The sequence below is a fragment of the Prionailurus viverrinus genome, chromosome B1 (genome assembly GCF_022837055.1).
Source record: "Prionailurus viverrinus isolate Anna chromosome B1, UM_Priviv_1.0, whole genome shotgun sequence".
Lineage (NCBI taxonomy): Eukaryota > Metazoa > Chordata > Mammalia > Carnivora > Felidae > Prionailurus > Prionailurus viverrinus.
In genome coordinates, this window is record NC_062564.1 from 48,918,476 (window position 1) to 48,937,613 (window position 19,138).

General features: G+C 45.9%; 1 protein-coding gene across 1 annotated transcript in view; it reads left to right on the forward strand.

Annotated features, from left to right (window-relative positions):
• Positions 1 to 19,138, forward strand: part of EPHX2 (epoxide hydrolase 2) — an 85,253-nt gene that overhangs the window by 35,731 nt on the left and 30,384 nt on the right. The window contains exons 9-12 of the mRNA XM_047856685.1: positions 412 to 446; positions 6,703 to 6,729; positions 9,163 to 9,248; positions 13,047 to 13,158. Coding sequence (XP_047712641.1) covers positions 412 to 446; positions 6,703 to 6,729; positions 9,163 to 9,248; positions 13,047 to 13,158 — 260 coding nt within the window. The remainder of the gene's footprint in view (positions 1 to 411; positions 447 to 6,702; positions 6,730 to 9,162; positions 9,249 to 13,046; positions 13,159 to 19,138) is intronic.

Sequence of the window (19,138 nt, forward strand, 5' to 3'; positions counted from 1 at the left end):
GCCTGAACTGTCAGCTGATCTTTGACTAGGGTGTCTAGAACATACCCTAGGGGAGAGAGCAGTCTCTTCAACCAGTGATGCTGGGAAAATTGGATATCCACATGCAAGAGAATGAAATTGGACCCTTACCTCACACCCTACACAAAAGTCAACTCAAAATGGATTAAAGACTTAAATGTAAGACCTGAAACTAAAACTCTTAGAGGAAAGCATAAATGAAAAGCTTTGTGCCATTGACCTTGACAGTGATTTCATGGACGTGACCCCAAAAGCACAGGAAAAAAAACCAAAAATAAGTAGACTACAGCAATCTAAAGATTTAATAAGGTATATTTTTTTGGCAAAGGGGCCCTCTTAGTTTGTTGGTAATTTTCAAGTATGTTAATTAATTGTCTTTATTTTTAATGGCAGAAATAGAAGAATATTCCTTGGAAGTGTTATGCAAGGTAAGGAAGATCTTTGGGTAACATTTGTAACATCGTTTCTGTCCTGGTGTTTTCGCTGATACCAGATAGAAGTATGGGTATTCATTAAACCCTAGGAAAGCGTTTTACAGCATTTGGGGATACAATCTTACGGACAGTTCAGATGGTATTTCAAAATGATAGCCGACATTTACTGTATATCTTCCAACATTTGATGGAAGAAGAAACTGAGTCACCAGGAGGTGAAGTAATTGCCTGAGGTCAACAGCTAGTAGAGCCAGGTCTGACCTCTGCCACAGCTCCCACGGCCTTCCTCGTAGCCACTCCCCAACTCACCTTGCCATCCTGAGGATTTTATTTTTTATTTTTATTTTTTTTTATTTAAAAGAAAATGTTTTTTAATGTTTATTTGTGAGAGAGAGAGACAGAGCACCAGTGGGGGAGGGTCAGAGAAAGACACACACACAGAATCCCAAGCAGGCTCCAGGCTCTGAGCTGTCAGCACAGAGCCCGACGTTGGGCTGAAACTCACGAACCGCGAGATCATGACCTAAGCCAAAGTTGGATGCTTAACCGACTGAGCCACCCAGGCACCCTCCATCCTGAAGATTTTAAAAATTATTTTGGTAAAGATGTGTTGGCCAGACCTAGGGAGTTAGCGTGTGGATTGGTAGCTGTAATGGCGCTCCTATTCTAGGTGAAGCGTAAGCACCATCAGGGAGGGGACCCTCATTTCAGGGCTTGCAAGAGGAAGCCAAAGCTGAGGTGAGGAGACTGTGTCCCAAGGCTCCATGAGCCCTTGGGAAAAGCAAGGCGGGGAGCCTTAGCTGGGGGAGCCAAGGGGAAGAAATAGCCTCTTGGTTGGCCGGAAAGCTGGCGATGCTGATGATGATGCTAAAATTACAAGAAGACTCCATCTAGGAGTCATAGCTCTGTTTGGATCTCTTCCAAACCAGGCCCACACATAGGCTTTGGTGCCTTAGAAGAGGAGCATTGATAAAACCTTACTTTCCAGTTGGGGTTGTCCTTCCTTCCTCAGTTTCTGAGTCTTTACCTCTTTCACTCTGCCACTTCTGATCTTGCTCATATCTCCCCCGAAATCCTGCCAAGATCTCCACAGCGACCCGGTGGGGAGGGGGGTGGGTTCTCCCCATCCCCCTGATGTCCCCTAACTGGACCCCTACTTCTTTGTGTCAAAATTGGTTCTTAAGACAGATACATCGGGTCGTTTGACATAATTGCCTTCCAGAAGAAGGCAATTCTTTTACTAAAACAAACAAGATAAAATGTGAGGCTCCTGTCCTCCAACTCCACCCTTTAAAAGTCATTCGTATGTCCACTACTAGGTATTCACACAAAAGAATTTTAAAAAATATGTCCACCAAAAACCTGGACGTGAATGTTCACAGCAAGCAGCATTATTCACAAAAGCCAAAAAGTGGAAACGACCCCAATGTTCAATAACTGATGAATGGATAAAAAATATGGGACATATTCATACAATGGAATAGTATTCAGCCATAAACAGGCATGAGATCATGATGCATGCTTCAACATGAATGACCCTTAAAAACATTATGCTAAGATAAGCCAGTCACAAATGGCCACGTATTGTATAATTCCATTTGGGAGAAATTTCCAGAAGAGGTCAGAAATGAAATTAATGGTTGCCAAGGGCTAGAGGAAATGGGGAGCTGTTTACGGGTACAAGGTTTCTTTTTGGCATGATGAAATGTTCTGTAACTAGATCGCAGTGGTGATCTCACAACTCTGTAACTACACTAAGCTCCGTTGAATTGTTTATTTTAAACAGGTGAATTTTATGGTATATGAGTCATAGTTCAATAAAGCTGTCATTTGAAAAATTATCAGCACAATATTTATAATGTAAAATTTTTTTTAAAACCCTCTATGTAATCTTTTTTAAAAAATTACCTGCATGGGGTGCCTGGGTGGCGCAGTCGGTTGAGCGTCCGACTTCAGCCAGGTCACGATCTCGCGGTCCGTGAGTTTGAGCCCCGCGTCAGGCTCTGGGCTGATGGCTCAGAGCCTGGAGCCTGTTTCCGATTCTGTGTCTCCCTCTCTCTCTGCCCCTCCCCCATTCATGCTCTGTCTCTCTCCCAAAAATAAATAAACGTTGAAAAAAAAAAATTTAAAAAAAAATTACCTGCATAAACTTTAAATATAAGAAACTGAATAAAGAGCCATATACTGCTTATCTTCAAGTGCCCACAAAAATCCTTCTCTCAACTACACCCCCCCCAATATATTGAAAACTTTTTTTTTTCCTTAACCACAAATCTTTAAATGTATGTGCCAGTTCATCATACAACTGCTATTTGTTTTAGAATAAGTATCTTTAGGGGGCGCCTGGGTGGCTCAGTCTGTTAAGTGTCTGACTTCGGCTCAGGTCATGATCTCATGGTTCATGGGTTTGAGCCCTGCATCAGACTCTGTGCAGACAGCTCAGAGCCTGGAGACTGCTCAGGTTCTGTGTCTCCCTCTCTCTCTACCCTACCCCTCTCCTTCCCTCCCCCCTTCCTTCCCTCCCTCCCTCTCTCTCTCTCAAAAAATAAATAAACATTAAAAAATTTTTTTCGAATAAGTACCTTTAGGGAACCATGAACGTATTCTCTGTGTGTCTGTAGTCTTAGGATTCCAAATTAGGGGTGTTGGAATGCAACATAGCAATAACATTGAGAGGCTTATCCACACCCAGTTGCCCCTTTCATTGTGTTTGACCTTGAGTAAGTCATTTAACCTTTCCAGGTCATGCTATCAAGTATAAGATGCAGTCAGAGGGATGTACTTCATGTTCTCAAGACCCCTCCTGATCTGAGTGTGATTCTTAGTTTTGTGGTGTTAAAATAGCAAAAATTCAACCAAGTAAATTATAAAGATCTATTTGGTTTTATGAATCGATTCATAAATCAGACAGCATTCCATCTAGCAAGTAGAGGGGAACTCACTCCAAAGGGCTACAGAAAAGATTGTTAAAGGTAGAGAGGGAGTGGAAAGAAGGAAATTATTAGCAGAGAATCCATTGTTTTAGGCAAGGTGGCCCTTCTAAGGGGAACGGAAAGGGTACTGACCAGGAAATTCCCATGTTGATTGGTTGTAGGTTACATTTAGGGGTGCCTGGGCAGCTTAGTCTGTTAAGCACCGACTTCGGCTCAGGTCATGATCTTGTGGTCCCTGGGTTTGAGCCCCGTGTGGGGCTCTGTGCTGATGGCTCGGAGCCTGGAGCCTGCTCTGGATTCTGTGTCTCCCTCTCTCTCGGGTTCTTCACCACTCGCATGCTCTCTCTGTCTCTCAAAAATACACATTAAAAAAAATTTTTTTAAAAAGAAGGTTACATTTATAGGAGGTTGAAACTGCAGTCAGACTGTGTATTGAGTGTTGGTTTTCTGACTTGGGGCCTTTACCTAAGTGATCCCATTTTAGGTCTGATTTTCTTTTTAAGAGTAGGATGTGGAAATAACACTGAACTAATCTTCAGTCTCTCTGTGGTTAATTGCAAAGTAAGAAGAAGCTCTCTGGTGTCTCTTATAAGAACACTGATCCTATCTGATCAGGACCCTACCCTCGTGACCTCACTGAACCTTAATTACTTCTGTAAAGACACTATCTTCAAATATAATCACACTGGGGATTAGGGCTTTAACATGTGGATTTTGAGGGACACAAACATTCAGTCCATAACGAAACTTTCTGACAACATAGTATGGTGCCTTCCAATAATCGTTCCCCTGTCTTTGGGGGGAAAGATGAAAATAAAAACCATTAAACTAATGACCTAATTATATCAATACTGAGTATCTACATTAAAAGAAAACAACAACAAATTGTGCACATTTTAACCAATGGAACCTGTCATCTGCACTTGCTTTCCAACGTTCTTCAGGGGAGCAGTGAGGGGTTTGCCTGCTGCTCCCTACCTAGTGAGGTTGTCACTGTGACCCCCAGATTTCTGGGCAGGCTTGGGAGCTGGGGTAGCAAAAGGAGCCAGAAAACCTTTAACATTCTTTCTCTTTGAAGAATGTTACTGTCACTGGCTGTAGGCAGAACTCTGTGTGTGTCCCCCAACCCCGCCAAAAAGGATGTTCCCATTTGGTGGATGTCCCCATCGGAACTGAGGCCACAGTGGAGAATAACTGAACACTTTTTAATGCTCTTAGGGCTCTGTGGGAAGCCCTTTGTCTTCTATCATGCTATCCTTCTATCCTGAAGTTTCCATCTCCTTGCTTAGTGTAGAAGAACAAAAGATAGGCCTTGCCCAGAGAAGGAAAAAAAGCTCGCCTTTCATTTTGGAAGCGCCTAAAACAGGAGGTGAGGGAAATACAATCACATTTATTTTCTAAGTCTTCAAACTTTTATGGTGCAAATCTCCGCAGCCTCCAGTGAGGGCAGTGATCTAGGGAATCAAAAACAAATTAGGGACTTCTCAATTGGTACGGGGGAGGAATCAAGGGACTGGAAAATATTTAAAATAACGCTGTTGGTCCACAGGGCAAACCAGGATAGCTTTGAAGGCTTTGATGTTGAATTTTTTTTTATGTTTATTTACTTTGAGAGAGAGAGAGAGAGTGAGAGTGGAAGCACAAGCAGGAGAGGGAGAGAGAGAGAGAGAAGGAGGGAGGGAGAGAATTGCAAGCAGGCTCTGTGCTGTCAGAGCAGAGCCTGACACAGGGCTCAAACCCATGACCTGTGAGATCAGGATCTGAGCTAAAATCAAGAGTCAGACACTTAACTGACTGAGCCACCCAGGCGCCCCTTGATGTTAAATTTTTGAAATCAGATAGACTTGGAATCAGTCCCAGTTCTGCCTGACTAGCCGTGTTGGCCTTGGCTGCATTTGACCATTTGGCCGCTGTGAGCCTCAGCTACCTCATCTGTAGAGTGGGCATACAGATGCGTGAGGGGAAAGGACGTGAATTGAGTGGCCAAGCTAGGGCTCCAGAGATAGAGCTCCATAGACTCTTTAATTATAGCAAGCAGAGCACAGGCTCAGGTAAACAGGGGGTAGCGTTGACAAGTTAGATGGGACCATATAGGAGGAGTGAGGTGGGGAAGCCGGAAGGTGGTATGGCTTTCTGCAGGGGCTGAATGGCACGTCAGGTCTCTGATTCATTCTGTCTACACCTCTGCTCTGTCCTACCCTCCCTCCATCCCCAGCAGGATTCCCCTGCTTACTCATTTTGTACCTGGCCCAATATGGCATCCCCAAGTCCTGATTCTGGATGACCCTCATCTCCAGCACCTCCACACATCTCAGACCCCTTTTCCAGACCCCGAGCTTGCTGGCGGCTGTGGCCAGGAGCCCCCATGTGTGCTGCGGGACAAGGGGCAGGAGCTCATTGTCCTGGGGCAAGGCAAGCAGCCAGCCCTCCGCACAGCAGTTTTCTTCCCCTTTCTTTCTCCCGGGAAGAAGGCATGATTTCTGTCTTACGATGGATGTTGCCCAGTTAGGGATGTGCACCAACATACACTGAATAATTCACTGTGCTTATCTGAGGTCAGCCTGGTTACTGAGAGGATGCTGGAAGGGGAAGGGAGAGAACTCACAAGCGAGGGAAATGACTGAACGTTGTATTCGTGTGCTCAGGCTGCCATAACCAAGTACCACAGACTGGGAGGCTTAAACAACAGAAATTTATTCTCTCACCATTCTGGAGGCTGGAGCCCATCCAGCTCGAGATCAAGGTGTCGGCAGGGTTTCATCTGAAGCTTATTGGTGGCCATTTCTCCCTGTGTCTTCACTTGGGCTTTCCTCTGTGCGTGTCTGTGTCGAGACCTTTTGTTCTTTTTTTTTTTTTTTTTTTAATGTTTTTATTTATTTTTGAGACAGAGACAAGAGCATGGGCAGGGGAGGGGCAAAGAGAGAGGGAGACACAGAATCTGAAGCAGGCTCCAGGCTCTGAGCTGTTAGCACAGAGCCTGACGCAGGGCTCAAACTCACGGACTGTGAGATCATGACCTGAGCTGAAGCTGGATGATTAACCAACTGAGCCACCCAGGCGCCCCGAGACCTTTTGTTCTTATAAAGACACTGGCCAACTTGGATCATGGCTTACTCTGATGACCTCATTTTAACTTCCTCTTTAATGCCCCTGTCTCCAAATACAGTCACATTCCAAGGTCCTGGGGTAGGGGTGATGTTAGGGCTTCAACATGTGAATTTGGGGAAGACACAATATAGCCCATAAAAAGGCAGATACAGGGGAAGCAGCTGAGGTGGGTGTATACAATTTCTGATTTTTTGTCCTTTCTTTCTTAGGAGATGGTAACCTTCCTGGATAAGTTGGTAAGTCATTATTTTAAACTGATTTCTGGAGAATTCTGTTTGTGTGGGCAATTAAAGATGTACCTTTGTTTTGTTTGTGTTTTGAGAGAGAGAGAGTGAGGAAGGGGCAGAGGGAAAGTGGGGGGGCAGAGACAGAAAGAGAGAGAGAGAGAGAGAGAGAGAGAGAGATTCTCAAGTAGGCTCTACACCCAGCACAGAGCCTGATGCGGGGCTTGATCCCACAACAGGGAGATCATTACCTGAACCGAAATCAAGAGTCAGACGTTGAACCGGCTGAGCCACCTGGGCGCCCCAAAGATGGAACTGTCAAAGGTGTCAGCTGTTAGAACCCTCAAGGAGAGTGGCAAGGGCAGGAATGACACTTTGGGGACAGTGGGAGGCAGGGTAGGTGCTCAGGAGGAAGTATAGACACAGAGATGGCATTGTGGAGAACAGTGTAGAGCCAAGCTTGTTTTGGTTTTTTTTGTTTCATGAAAAGCATTTTCCAGGATACTTCTTTTGGCCTTGAGCCAGGGTCAAGAGCTTTGTGTCAAGATGTTTGGGAAATATCCTATAGGCTGATATTTCACAACTTTTAAAACCGTATATCTATCCCTTTGGAAAGACCTGAAGTCAAATTCCTTCATTTAACATCATGTGGAATGTCAAACACAAAGCAGATCAATGGTGGTGATCTGAGACTATGCTTCTGCTTTTTACTTGTGTAAGTTTGAGATTGCAGTTAGGTAGTACACTTTCCCTGTCCTCAATTAGGTCACAGTGGCAGGATGAGGACAGCGGGACCTAGACTGAGGCGGAGAAGGGCTCAGCCAGGACAGTGACCGTGGAGGGGTAGCGAAGAGAGAACCCCAAAATGGCACATTTAGTGCCTGTTTGTTGGATATGAGAGTCAGGAGGAGAATTCAAGATGACCCAGGGGTTCCAGTTGGGCAGCAAGGCATGGTGCCAGCCACTGTAGGCAACGAGGCAAAGGTGTCATGTCCTCACCCTCTGCAGATTCTCGGTCCCGCAGAATCAGCTTTGGACCTTTTGAGAATGAGGGGGAGGGACATCTAAAAGGACATGGCCTGGTGTGGCCACCCCAGTTCCAACTCTAGAAGATTTCCGTCCGGCTGAGAAAGTCTCTTACTCTGATTGTTGGAAGAGAATCCCGGTGGCTGTCGGCCGCTGGGCTGGGTGTCCCTCCCCAGCCCAGGCATTACTGGGACACGCGGGAAGGAAGCTGGGCCCATTGCTGGTGAGGAGGTCACCCGCCACCTGGAGGTGGAAGCTGAGGCCATTAGAGTAGTAGATGGGTTCCCAAGGACAGGCCTGAGAGCTGAGCCATGAAGTAACTCCTGTGAGAGAGGAAGAGGAGGGGGTAGACTCAGTGAGTGAGAAAAGAACCTGGAAAGCATAGAGTCACAGAGGCCCAGGGAAGAACATTTTAAAGGAAATGTCTGATGCTGCAGAACAGTCAGAAGAGTGAGAGCTGAGAGGGCAAAAAACTGTTACCAGTGATTAATAGCCTTTAAGAGGGAAGTTTCAGTGGACTCGGGTAGCAGGGAAGAAGCCAAGTTGTGGGGCCTTAGGAAGGTCGCCAGGCAGGTGACTGGCGTGGATCACTGGGAAGTTGGACACAAGACAAAATTGTGGCAAGGGAGCTGAGGCAGGGAGCTGCTTTTCAAGATGAAGGGCCCTCATGTGGCTGACTGGGGCCAGCAGGGCTGGGTGGAGGGGTGAGCCTGATTTTAAGTTGGGGAAGATTGGGTCTGAGTTACCATCCATGTGGCCTTGGGCAAGTGGCCTAACAACTGCGAGCCTGTCTTCCTGTTTGTAAAACGTGTATTCGAAGGTTATTGGGAGAATTCCAGACAATGGGTGCACATGCTACCTACAGCACCTGTTTTAGGAGGTCCTCAATAAAAGGGAGCTGTTGTCATCCATTGTAGCAGCAGCAGAAGAAAGGAAGACACAGGTAGAGAGAGAGGGATTAAAGATGTCTCTGAGGTTTTAGTGGTTGGTTAAGGGAGGGAAGATCCCAAAAGAATGGGGAGAGAATCACATTCACTCAGTGAAAAGTGAACATGGAACACAGGGAGGTAAGTCATACTAACTTGAAGACAAAAAGTAGAGAAAGAGGTGAAACACACTTGGATTTGAGGGAAGGTAGAGAGGGAGAGGATTTGTGGCCAGTGGCCTTAGTGTTCTAAGAAGATGTAGGAGACCAGTCATCTGCAGAGGCTCTGTGGGGCTGGTGTGTGGGAAGGGAGGCCTGAAGAGGGTGGACGTTGGGGGAGCTACTGCGTGGTCAGTGGAGGACAGGTCCTAGAAAGTGAAGGAAAGGATCGCCAGACGAGGGTTTGGGCCTCCAGGGAGCACAAGGCATTGGGCTCTCAGCATCCCATCCCAGAAACCTGCCCACATTCAGTTCATGTCTTTATCCTTCACTAGGGGATCACTCAAGCAGTGTTCATTGGCCACGACTGGGGAGGCATGCTGGTGTGGAACATGGCTCTCTTCTACCCGGAGAGAGTGAGGTAATTAGGCCGCAGAATTTGGCCCAGAGTTTGGACTTGAATTCCTGTTAGAATCCTTCCTCAGGTCTTGAACTGCAGTCAACTTCTTGAGAACAAATAGATTATCTGGGAAGGCAACATGTAACTTCTTAGTGCCCATTGATGAGTTAATGTCTTAGGAAGCAAGGCCTGTCCCAGTTACCAGTAATGGGACAGATAACTCAGGGCCTGGGTAGCCACTGGGAATGTAGGAGAATGTAGATGTTTGGGGGGAGTGGGTGAGGCAGCAAGGGTGGTGGGGTCATAGAGCTGAGTGCCAGGAGAAACTTCAGCCCTGGACCAGGAGTTAGGAAACGTGCCTTTCAGTTTTGCCATGACTGGCTGTGTGATGAATCATTTCACCCGTTAGGCCTTGGTTTCCTCAATGATAGCATAGTAATGGTAACTCCTTTTGACTATATAACCTGCAAAATGCTGTGCAGGTATCAGGTTAGAATGGCATTTTGTGACCACCATCACATCGTTCACAGTCATTCTTAGAATGGCATCAGAGCATTCGCAGGAGCTTTCAAAGGACAGATTTTGAACCCAGAGAGCCAGGTGTTCTTTGTAGCCATCCCCCAGTTGTGCTGGCAACTGTAGTTAAAGCGTGTTGTGTGACCTCCTATTTCAGCTTGGGATCTTAGCGTATTAAATCAACATCATCCTTAGCTATCTGTATTTCCCTAACTAATCCAGTCACTTTTTCTTTCATTGAGTTTATAATGGAAACACTGGAGAACTTTGTTCAGCTCAACATCAGCTCAAATGGTAGGATGATATCGAAGACCAACATGAATCAAACACTTCCTGAAATATTTTTAAAGTTTTTGCACTCTTGTCCCTCTGATCTCATTAGCTTCTCTCTCTGTCCTCTCTTTCACTCAGAGTTGAAATAAGAGCTCAGTTCTTAGCAGTTGGGTCACTAGAAAGTTACTCTGTAGACTGTATTAGATGCTTCTTGAAAGGGGTAAAAGGAACTAGAGCAACAAGTTTATGATCTCTACCTTGAAGGAAGTGAAACACCTTCTTGTTGTTTTATTAAACGTAGTCTCTGTCTCTCTCCTGTGAGACTTTGAAAATATTTAATATGAGCCCAGTAAAGTTGTGCCCAGAAGAACATTAGGTCTGGGATACATAAGCATGCTCTGGATTCCTGTTCCTCTTCTCATTGTTCTGCTTCCATCCTGTCATTAGTTTGGTAGTAGTTGCTCCTTTTCCATCTATGCTCATCAGAACAGCCCTGTTGCTGCATTCCTGGAGGAGAGGGAAGGAGCCAGGACGTCCTTCCAGGGGCAAAGCTGGCTTTTAAGAATATTGTTGGCATTGTGGTGCCTGGGTGGTGCAGTCGGTTAAGCATCCCACTCGATCTTGGTGCAGATCAGGTCATGATCTCACAGTTTATGAGTTCGAGCCCCTCATCAGGCTCTGTGTTGATGACGTAGAGCCTGCTTGAGATTCTGTCTCTCCTTCTCTCTGCCCCTCACCTGCCCGTGCTCTTTCTTTCTCTCTCCAAATAAATAAATAAACTTAAAAAAATTTTTTTAAAAAATCTTTGGCATTGATCTTCACATTTCTAGCCAGATAATGAATGAAAAGGGAAAACCCACCTTTAGTGTGGAATATTTCTTTAAATCCTTAGTTTTGGCATTCTATTGAGATAAATTGCAGGGATCTATTTAATGTAAGAGTTGCTTCACTTGTTTGCAAGAATACCTTTTTACATCCTTTCTGTGACAATTATCTAGAGACTCTGCTCCCAAAAGGAGGCTGTGGTTTAGCTTTTTCCAATCTTAATGCAGTTGGCAGCAGCATTTATATGCTAACATCTCATGTGATGATAATTTTTTTATATATGGAATAAACTGTATGTCAAGGCAATTGAAAAGAAAATCCTATTCAGCTCAGAATGTTAAGCAAAAGCTAGAATTTCTTGACTTGTGATTTAAGTTATGCTTAAAATAGGCTCACTGTGATAACATTGGAAACCTTTAGACATCAGGGTAACTTATTTTGTAGCCTAACCTGCACTGTCTTTTGTGGCTGTTGAACATTTGAAATGTGGCTGGTTCGAATTGAGATTACTCTATGTAGGAAATACCTTCCAGATTTCAAAGACTTGATAGCAAAAAAAGAAAAGGTAAAATATCTTATTAATAATTTTTATATTGATGGCATGTTGAAATGATTAATATTTTAAATATATTGGGTTGAATATTTAAGTATTTAAATCAGCATTAGATTTCAAATTTTAAATATTTTCAGTTAATCTCACGTGTTCCTTTTTACTTGTTTTAAGTGGCTAATAGAAAATTCTAAATTATACGTGTGGCTCACATTGTATTTCTGTTTGTTGGCACTGGGAAAGCCTCACCACTGCTTTCCCTGATTAGTTCAATTGTCCTGCTTATCCTGTTCCTTCTAGTTTTTATCTCCCCCACATATTCTCTCCTCTCTGCTTCTCTTTTGGGAAGGAGTTTCCTTAGGATCACAGTGGGCACAGGATCACTTCACCAGACTAACTGTGCTGGTCGGCTTGTCAGTCCTACCTTCCTGTGGTCGCTCAAATCCACCCATCTCTTTTATTCCCACATCTGCCATCCCGTTCCCCTCAGATGACTTTGTGTATAGTGTAGTGTGCTGGCCCTCTCCTGGCTTTCTGGTGTCCCTCTCTGCATCCATGTCATGTATTCCTGCTTGACCCATCACTTCCTGACTGCAACTTTTGTCTACTCTCCCCTTTTCTCAGAAGCTCTCATGGTTGTCTTGGTTTTCTGCAGCATCTAATCCAGATTCGGGGCCCCTCATGTCTAAGCTCCCAGTTGCCCTGCTGGCTTTATTTCACAAGATGCCCCATTAAACGCTTGCCTTTGGCCACATAGATTCTTTGCCCTGTCAAACTCAGCCACCAGCTTTGCCCGCTTCTAGAATTTGCTCATGCTACCCCATGATGTCTCCCTTACAGTATCATTTCCCCTCCCCTGCTCTCTCCGACCCTTAAAAACCAAGTTCAAATTCTCGCTTTTGCATGACATCTTCTGTGATGCCCAGATTTAGAAACTCTTCGTCTCCTTGAACTCCCGTGGTGCTTGTGCTAGTCTTATGGCTCATATCACAGTCCATCTTGTAGTATAGTCATGGGTATATTTGTCTAGCCTTTTAAAATTATAATAAGCTCATCTAGTATTGATTTTATGTCTTCTCTCCCTTAGTACACAGCATAAAATTAGCACAGAGTTAAGGGAGGAAAAGAAGGAAGGCAAAATGAATGCATTTGAAAACAATTTTTTTAATGCTCGTCTATTTTTGAGAGAGAGGGTGCGAGTAGGGGAGGGGCACAGAGAGAGGGAGACACAGAATCCGAAGGAGGCTCCAGGCTCTGAGCTGTCAGCACAGAGCCCGACGTGGGGCTCGAACCCACAAACAGAGATCATGACCTGAGCTGAAGTCAGACGCTTAAGTAGTCGAGCCACCCAGGTGCCCCAAAATGAATGCATTTTTTAAAACTATAATCTAACCAAGGTTGACATGCCACGCACAGTGTATATGTGTGTCTGTGTCTAAGGCAAGAAGGTGAGAAATACTTCAGTGAGGAAAAAACCGCCGGGCTGGGAGTCAAGCAATTGGACTGCTGACCCCATTCTCCCCCACACTGCTGGTATGAGATCTCATGCATCTCCCTTTCCTGCTCTGAGCTTTCGTGTTGATATGTAAGGTCCTTTCCGGTTTTTATATACTGTCTTCTTACAACGTCTACATCTTGGTATCTTCTTTCCACAGGGCAGTGGCCAGTTTGAATACTCCCTTCATACCAGCCGATCCCAGTGTACCTACAATGGAGAAAATCAAAGCCAATCCTATTTTTGATTACCAGCTCTACTTCCAAGAACCAGTAAGTTCGGGCTCCTGAGAGCAGTGATCCCAGCAAGGTTTTTGTTCTTCTTTCCCCTTTCTCTCTCCATCTGCCCATTGACTTGATTTTCTCTGTGCCGGATAATTTCCCATGGCATTAGTTAGAAATGGTTTTATACCTGGGCTCAGGTGAAACTGGTTCCACAGCCCAGCGGGTCCTTTTCAGGTGATGACACGTTTCTGTGTGTGTGCGTTTGGGGTGGCGGGGGGCAGGGAGTAGGGGTGATGGCGCAGTGGGTTCTCCCATTTCTCTGAAATTGTGGAGTCGGGGGCTGAGCACAGGCCTGGAGGCGCCATCTCTTAGTTCTGTGCCTGAGAGCCTGCTGAAGCCCTCCTCTTATTGGGGACAGCTCCCGGACTCTTGCCAGGGCCCTCATACCTCACTTGCTGAGGAGTGTGGTTCGTGATTACAGGGAGCACCAGAGCCTAAAATCCCTGCACCAGGCCCCACATGTGCTTTGAGGAGGTTTCTATGCATCACCTCGTGTGCAGCAAGCCCAAGGTGCCTTTCAGAGATGTTCCCTGGAGCTTGGGTGATACCTGTGATGGGGTGTCACTGCCACCTTTCAGGGGGTTTTGCTGACAGCAGCATTGTGAGCCAGCATCATCTGGCCTCCTCTTGGGGACGTGGGGGGACACCTGCATCTCATCCACTGTGGACTCTGGACCCCAATGTCCAGCTACATCTGGGTACTTCCAGAGAGGATAAAGGACATTTCCTTGACACTCTCAAGAGAGAGGATGGATTGAATTAATAAGGAGTACCAAGAGCGTCTCCCCATTTTTCTCACCTAGCCCTTGCCCTTCTGCTGCTCACAGGAGGTACGATTTCCAACCGAGGGTCATAAACATCCCGGCTTCAATTTGGCGAGTAGTGCTTCTCTTAAGAATGATTTTAATTGATAAGATGCTGCCTCGGAAGAGGAACTTTTCGAGTCAGGCAACGACCCGATACATTCAGTGAGACACCAGAAGCCTCCAGCAACATCATGAAAAGATGCTCACTGTATCACATTCTTCATTGAGGCCAGGCCCTACTGTGCCCAGAGTATGGGAAGTGGTGAGCTCCCTTCTGCTCGAATTGAATCAAAGTGTCTTTAATTAGTTTTACGAAGTCTTGACTGGAGGATGGATTAGATGGTGTATTAGCTGCGGCCACCATAACAAAGTACTATATAGACTGGGGGGCATAAACAATAGAATTGATTATATCACAGTTCTGGAGGCTGGAAGTCCAAGATCAAGGTATCTACATGGTTGGTTCCTTCCAAAGCCTCTCTCCTTGGTTTGTAGATGGCCTCTTCTTGCTGTGTCCTCGGATGGCCTTTCCTCTGTGCACATGTGTTTCTGCATTCAAATTTCCTCTTTTTATAAGGACACCAGTCACAGTGGATGAGGGCCTCTTCCAAAGATCTCATTTTAATGAGATCTCATCTCCAAATCTTTTTAGAGACCTCATCTCCAAATATTGTTACCTTCTGAGGTACTAGGGGTTAGGATTTCCTAGGAATTAGGAGGAGACATGGTGTGGCCGGGACAGATGGTAGGGGGAACAGGAACAGTGCCCCTTGGTGGGAGAAGCAGGAGGGTGGGGACAGGATGGAGACAGTGAAGGGGAAGGTTGGGGACTGTGGGAACTGCCCTGTTTGGAAGGAGACGTGGGCAAGTGGGACAGGAAGGAGGTTTAAGTGTCCTTGTGCACCGGCCAATACGCCCAGAGCCTGTAGCTGATGTCGAAAGTCATAGAGAATCCTCGTAGTTTCGTTGCCATAGATGGCCCCGTGAAAATTCTTCCAGCTGGACTAGAGGTCCGAGTCCTGGTCTCAGGTGTGATGTACTGCCTGCCACCTCTCCCAGGTGTTTCCTTGGCCCCTGTGCATCTCACACTGGAGAAGGGTCTCGAGGTGGGGAGAGAAACAAAGTGTTGGTTTTAGCTGCCTCGGTGGCAGCTGCCATGGCCTTTGGGAACTGGGGAGGGAACAGGGCCCTACCCAGAATTGGGAAGCTGGTGTCTGGATTTTTTTTTTTTTTTTTTTTTTTTTTTTTTTTTGTCTCTTATCTGACCCTTTCTCAATCTCTGGCTCTGCCTGGCACCCACCCCCAAGAGCCCAACCCCCTCCCATGGCCTTCTGTGTGCCCAGAGGACCCTACCCCACAGGCCCTTCCATCGCCATCACCCCATGCTTCCTAGTTCCTTCTCACCCTCTTCCTTCTTCCCTAACCCAGACCCCATGCCTCTGGTGTGGGCACCAGGCCCTTGACACTCGGGCCCCAATTGCCAGGCTGCACCACATGGGGGATCCCGAGGGAGGAGGAGGACATGGGCTTTCACACCCGCTTCTTTCTCTTTTCAACTTTTCAACTTTTTCTTCCTCCTTTTGAATGCAACATGCATGAGAAGACTTGTGTCTGCTGTAAAACAGAGGTGCCCCGTGGTGGGGGGAAGGGCCCAAACATTACGTACGTGTGTAAATGTCAGAAATGTTTTGGCTAGTGTTTCTGATGAAGAATCAACAGGCATTATTTCATGTAGCAAATGCTTCTGCATCTCCTGTTAGGTCCCAGTTACAGAGACAAGTAACAACCTCAGGGTTAAACGGGCAAGTGAACAAATAACTGAAGCAGAAGGCAGGCATAGGGGTGCCTGGGTGGCTCAGTCGGTTAAGCATCTGACTTTGGCTCAGGTCATGATCTCGAGGTCATGATCTTCAAGAGTTTGAGCCCCACATCAGGCTCTCTGCTGTCGGCGCAGAGCCTGCTTCGGATCCTCTGTCTCCCTCTCTCTGACCTTCCCCTACTCGTGCTTGCTCATGCTCTTTCTCTCTCTCTCTCTCTCTGTCAAAAATAAACATTTAAAAGGCAGACATAAAGGACTGTAATGGAGGCATAGCTTACTCTGGGAACTCCTAAGAAAACAGTTAACTTTTTACCAAAGGAGGGGCATTTGAACTGGCCCCTGGAAGATGAAGGGGATCTGTGTGGGTGGATATGAGAAGGGGGGAGGGGGGCCCATACCAGCCTGAGGGGACAAATGGCTGAAGATGCATATGAAATGTGCTTAACCCAGGCAAGTTCTTTATCTCCCATAAATATCATACAAGATAAGAGACTTCCTGAGGTGAGAGCCTTCCTAATGAAGCAGTCAGCAATCCTCAAGGTGAGTTTCAGAAGGTCTGGAACACCTTGAAATTGCCCGCATAATTTAATGTATGCATGCACTTTCCCAGGGAAGGAGTTCCTGCCTCGCTTCCATTAGAACCTTCAGAATTGAGTACAAGCTAGGAGCTGCTGGAGCAAAGGGCTTGGTGTTTCAGGTGAGGCTCAGGGAGCAGCATCGACATCCCCTGAGTGCTTGCTAGAAATGCAGACTCACAGGCCCTTCTGCCATCTACCCAACAAGACTCCACTTTAAAAAAAAAAATTTTTTTTTTATGTTTATTTATCTTTGAGACAGAGAGAGACAGAGCATGAGCAGGGGAGGGGCAGAGAGAGAGGGAGACACAGAATCCGAAGCAGGCTCCAGGCTCTGAGCTGTCAGCACAGACCCCGACGCAGGGCTTGAATTCACGAACCACAAGATCATGACCTAAGCCGAAGTCGGCTGCTTAACTGACAGCCACCCAGGCGCACCCAAGACTCCACTTTTTAACAAGGTCCCACAGGTGATTCATGTACATCAAGTGCCCCAGGAAGTTATCCCAGCTTTGACAGCTCCTGTTTTGTCATTCTCTAGCCTGGCGATTCTCAAATGTCAGCCTGCATCAGGATCCCCTGGAAAGCTAGTTAAAACACAGATCGCCAGGGGCGCCTGGGTGGCACAGTCGGTTAAGCGTCCGACTTCAGCCAGGTCACGATCTCGCGGTCCGTGAGTTTGAGCCCCGCGTCGGGCTCTGGGCTGATGGCTCAGAGCCTGGAGCCTGTTTCCGATTCTGTGTCTCCCTCTCTCTCTGCCCCTCCCCCGTTCATGCTCTGTCTCTCTCTGTCCCCCAAAAAATAAATAAACGTTGAAAAAAAAATTAAAAAAAAAAACACAGATCGCCAGACCACACCCCCCAGAGTGTTGATTCAGTGGGTTGTGTTGGTATCAAAGGATTCTCATTTCTAAGCATCATTTTACATGACGCTAATGCTGCCGGTCCAGGGAAGGGGCTAATCTAGCCATTTTCCAGATGATGGTAGGCATCATAACCATCCTCCTCAGTGAATGACCTCCGGGCAGCTGTTCAGGTCTGGGATTGCTGGTGTGGATCAAGGAGGGCACTGACTGGCTCCCCGATGATAGGCTCCCTGCACTGCAGTGATTCTCCAACTTTCTGGTCCCAGGCCCCCTTTACACTCTTAAAAGTTATTAAGGACCTCAAAGAGCTCTAGTTAATGTGGGTTACATCTATTGGTATTTGCCCTACTAGGTATTGAAATTTTAAAATATTTAACTGGGGTGCCTGGGTGGCTCAGTCAGTTAAGCGTCCAACTTCGGCTCAGATCATGATCCCCTGGTTTGTCGATTCGAGCCAGACGTCTGGCTCTGTGCTGACAGCTCGGAGCCTAGAGCCTGCTTTGGATTCTGTGTCTCCCTCTCTCTCTGCCCCTTCCCTGCTCATGGTCTGTTTCTCTCTCAAAAATAAAGAAACATTAAAATATATATATATATTTAAAATATTTATTTCATTAAAAAAATAATGTGCCCATGTTGATGTAAGTAACACACTTATTTTTTTATAATATTTTCTTTAGAAACTTTAGTGAAAATAGCATTGTTTTGTATTTTCTTTTTTTAATGTTTATTTATTTTGAGAAAGAGCGTGAGCGGGGAAGGAGCAGAGAGGTAGAGAGAATCCCAAGCAAGTTCCGTGCTGTCAGCCAAGAGCCCAACATGGGGCTCGAACTCACGAACCGTGACACCATGACCTGAGCCGAAATCAAGAGTCCAACGCTTAAACGATTGAACCACCCAGGCACCCTTTCATTAATTTTAATATTGTGGTAAAATACTGTTTAAAAGAAAACCACGAGCCCAAAATGGCATCCCTTAGGTGAAGTCTCCAGGTCATTAAACCAACACTCAATACCCAGCCTGACTGCAGTTTCAACCCCCCACAAATGCAACCTTTAACTAGTCAACATGGGAACTTCCTGGTCAGCACAAGGAAATCACTGAGAGTCCCCTCTGTTCCCCCTAGAAGGGCCCCCTTGCCTAAAACAATGGATTCTCTGCTACTAATTTCTTGCTTTCCACTCCCTCTCTACCTTATTTATTTATTTATTTATTTATTTTTAACGTTTATTTATTTTTGAGACAGAGAGAGACAGAGCATGAACGGGGGAGGGTCAGAGAGAGGGAGTCACAGAATCTGAAACAGGCTCCAGGCTCTGAGCTGTCAGCACAGAGCCCGACGTGGGGCTCGAACTCACGGACCGTGAGATCATGACCTGAGCCAAAGTTGGCTGCTTAACCGACTGAGCCACCCAGGCACCCCATCCTTCTCTACCTTTAAAAACCTTTCCTTTTCTGTTGCCCTTTGAAACTCCCCTCTGCTTGCTAGACGGGATACTGCCCGATTCATGAACCGATTAATAAAGCCAATTAGATCTCAGAATATACTTGGTTGAATTTTTGCTACTTAACAATACATGTAACCCAAAACTTAACCATCTTAACCATTTTTCAAGTGTATAGATCAGTGACATTAAGTACATTCACTTTGCTGTGCAGCCATCACCACTGTCCATTTCCAGAACTTTTTCGTCTTATAGATACGAGACTCTGTACCCAAGCAACACTGATTCCCTCCCTATTCCCTCTTCCCTCCAGCTCCTGGCACCAGCATTCCACTTTCTGTCTCTGAATTTAACTACTCTGGGTACCTCATAGAAGCGGAGGCCTATAGTATTTGTCTTTTTGTGTCTGGATTATTTCACTTTAGCTTAACATCCTCAAGATTATTATTTTTTTAATGTTT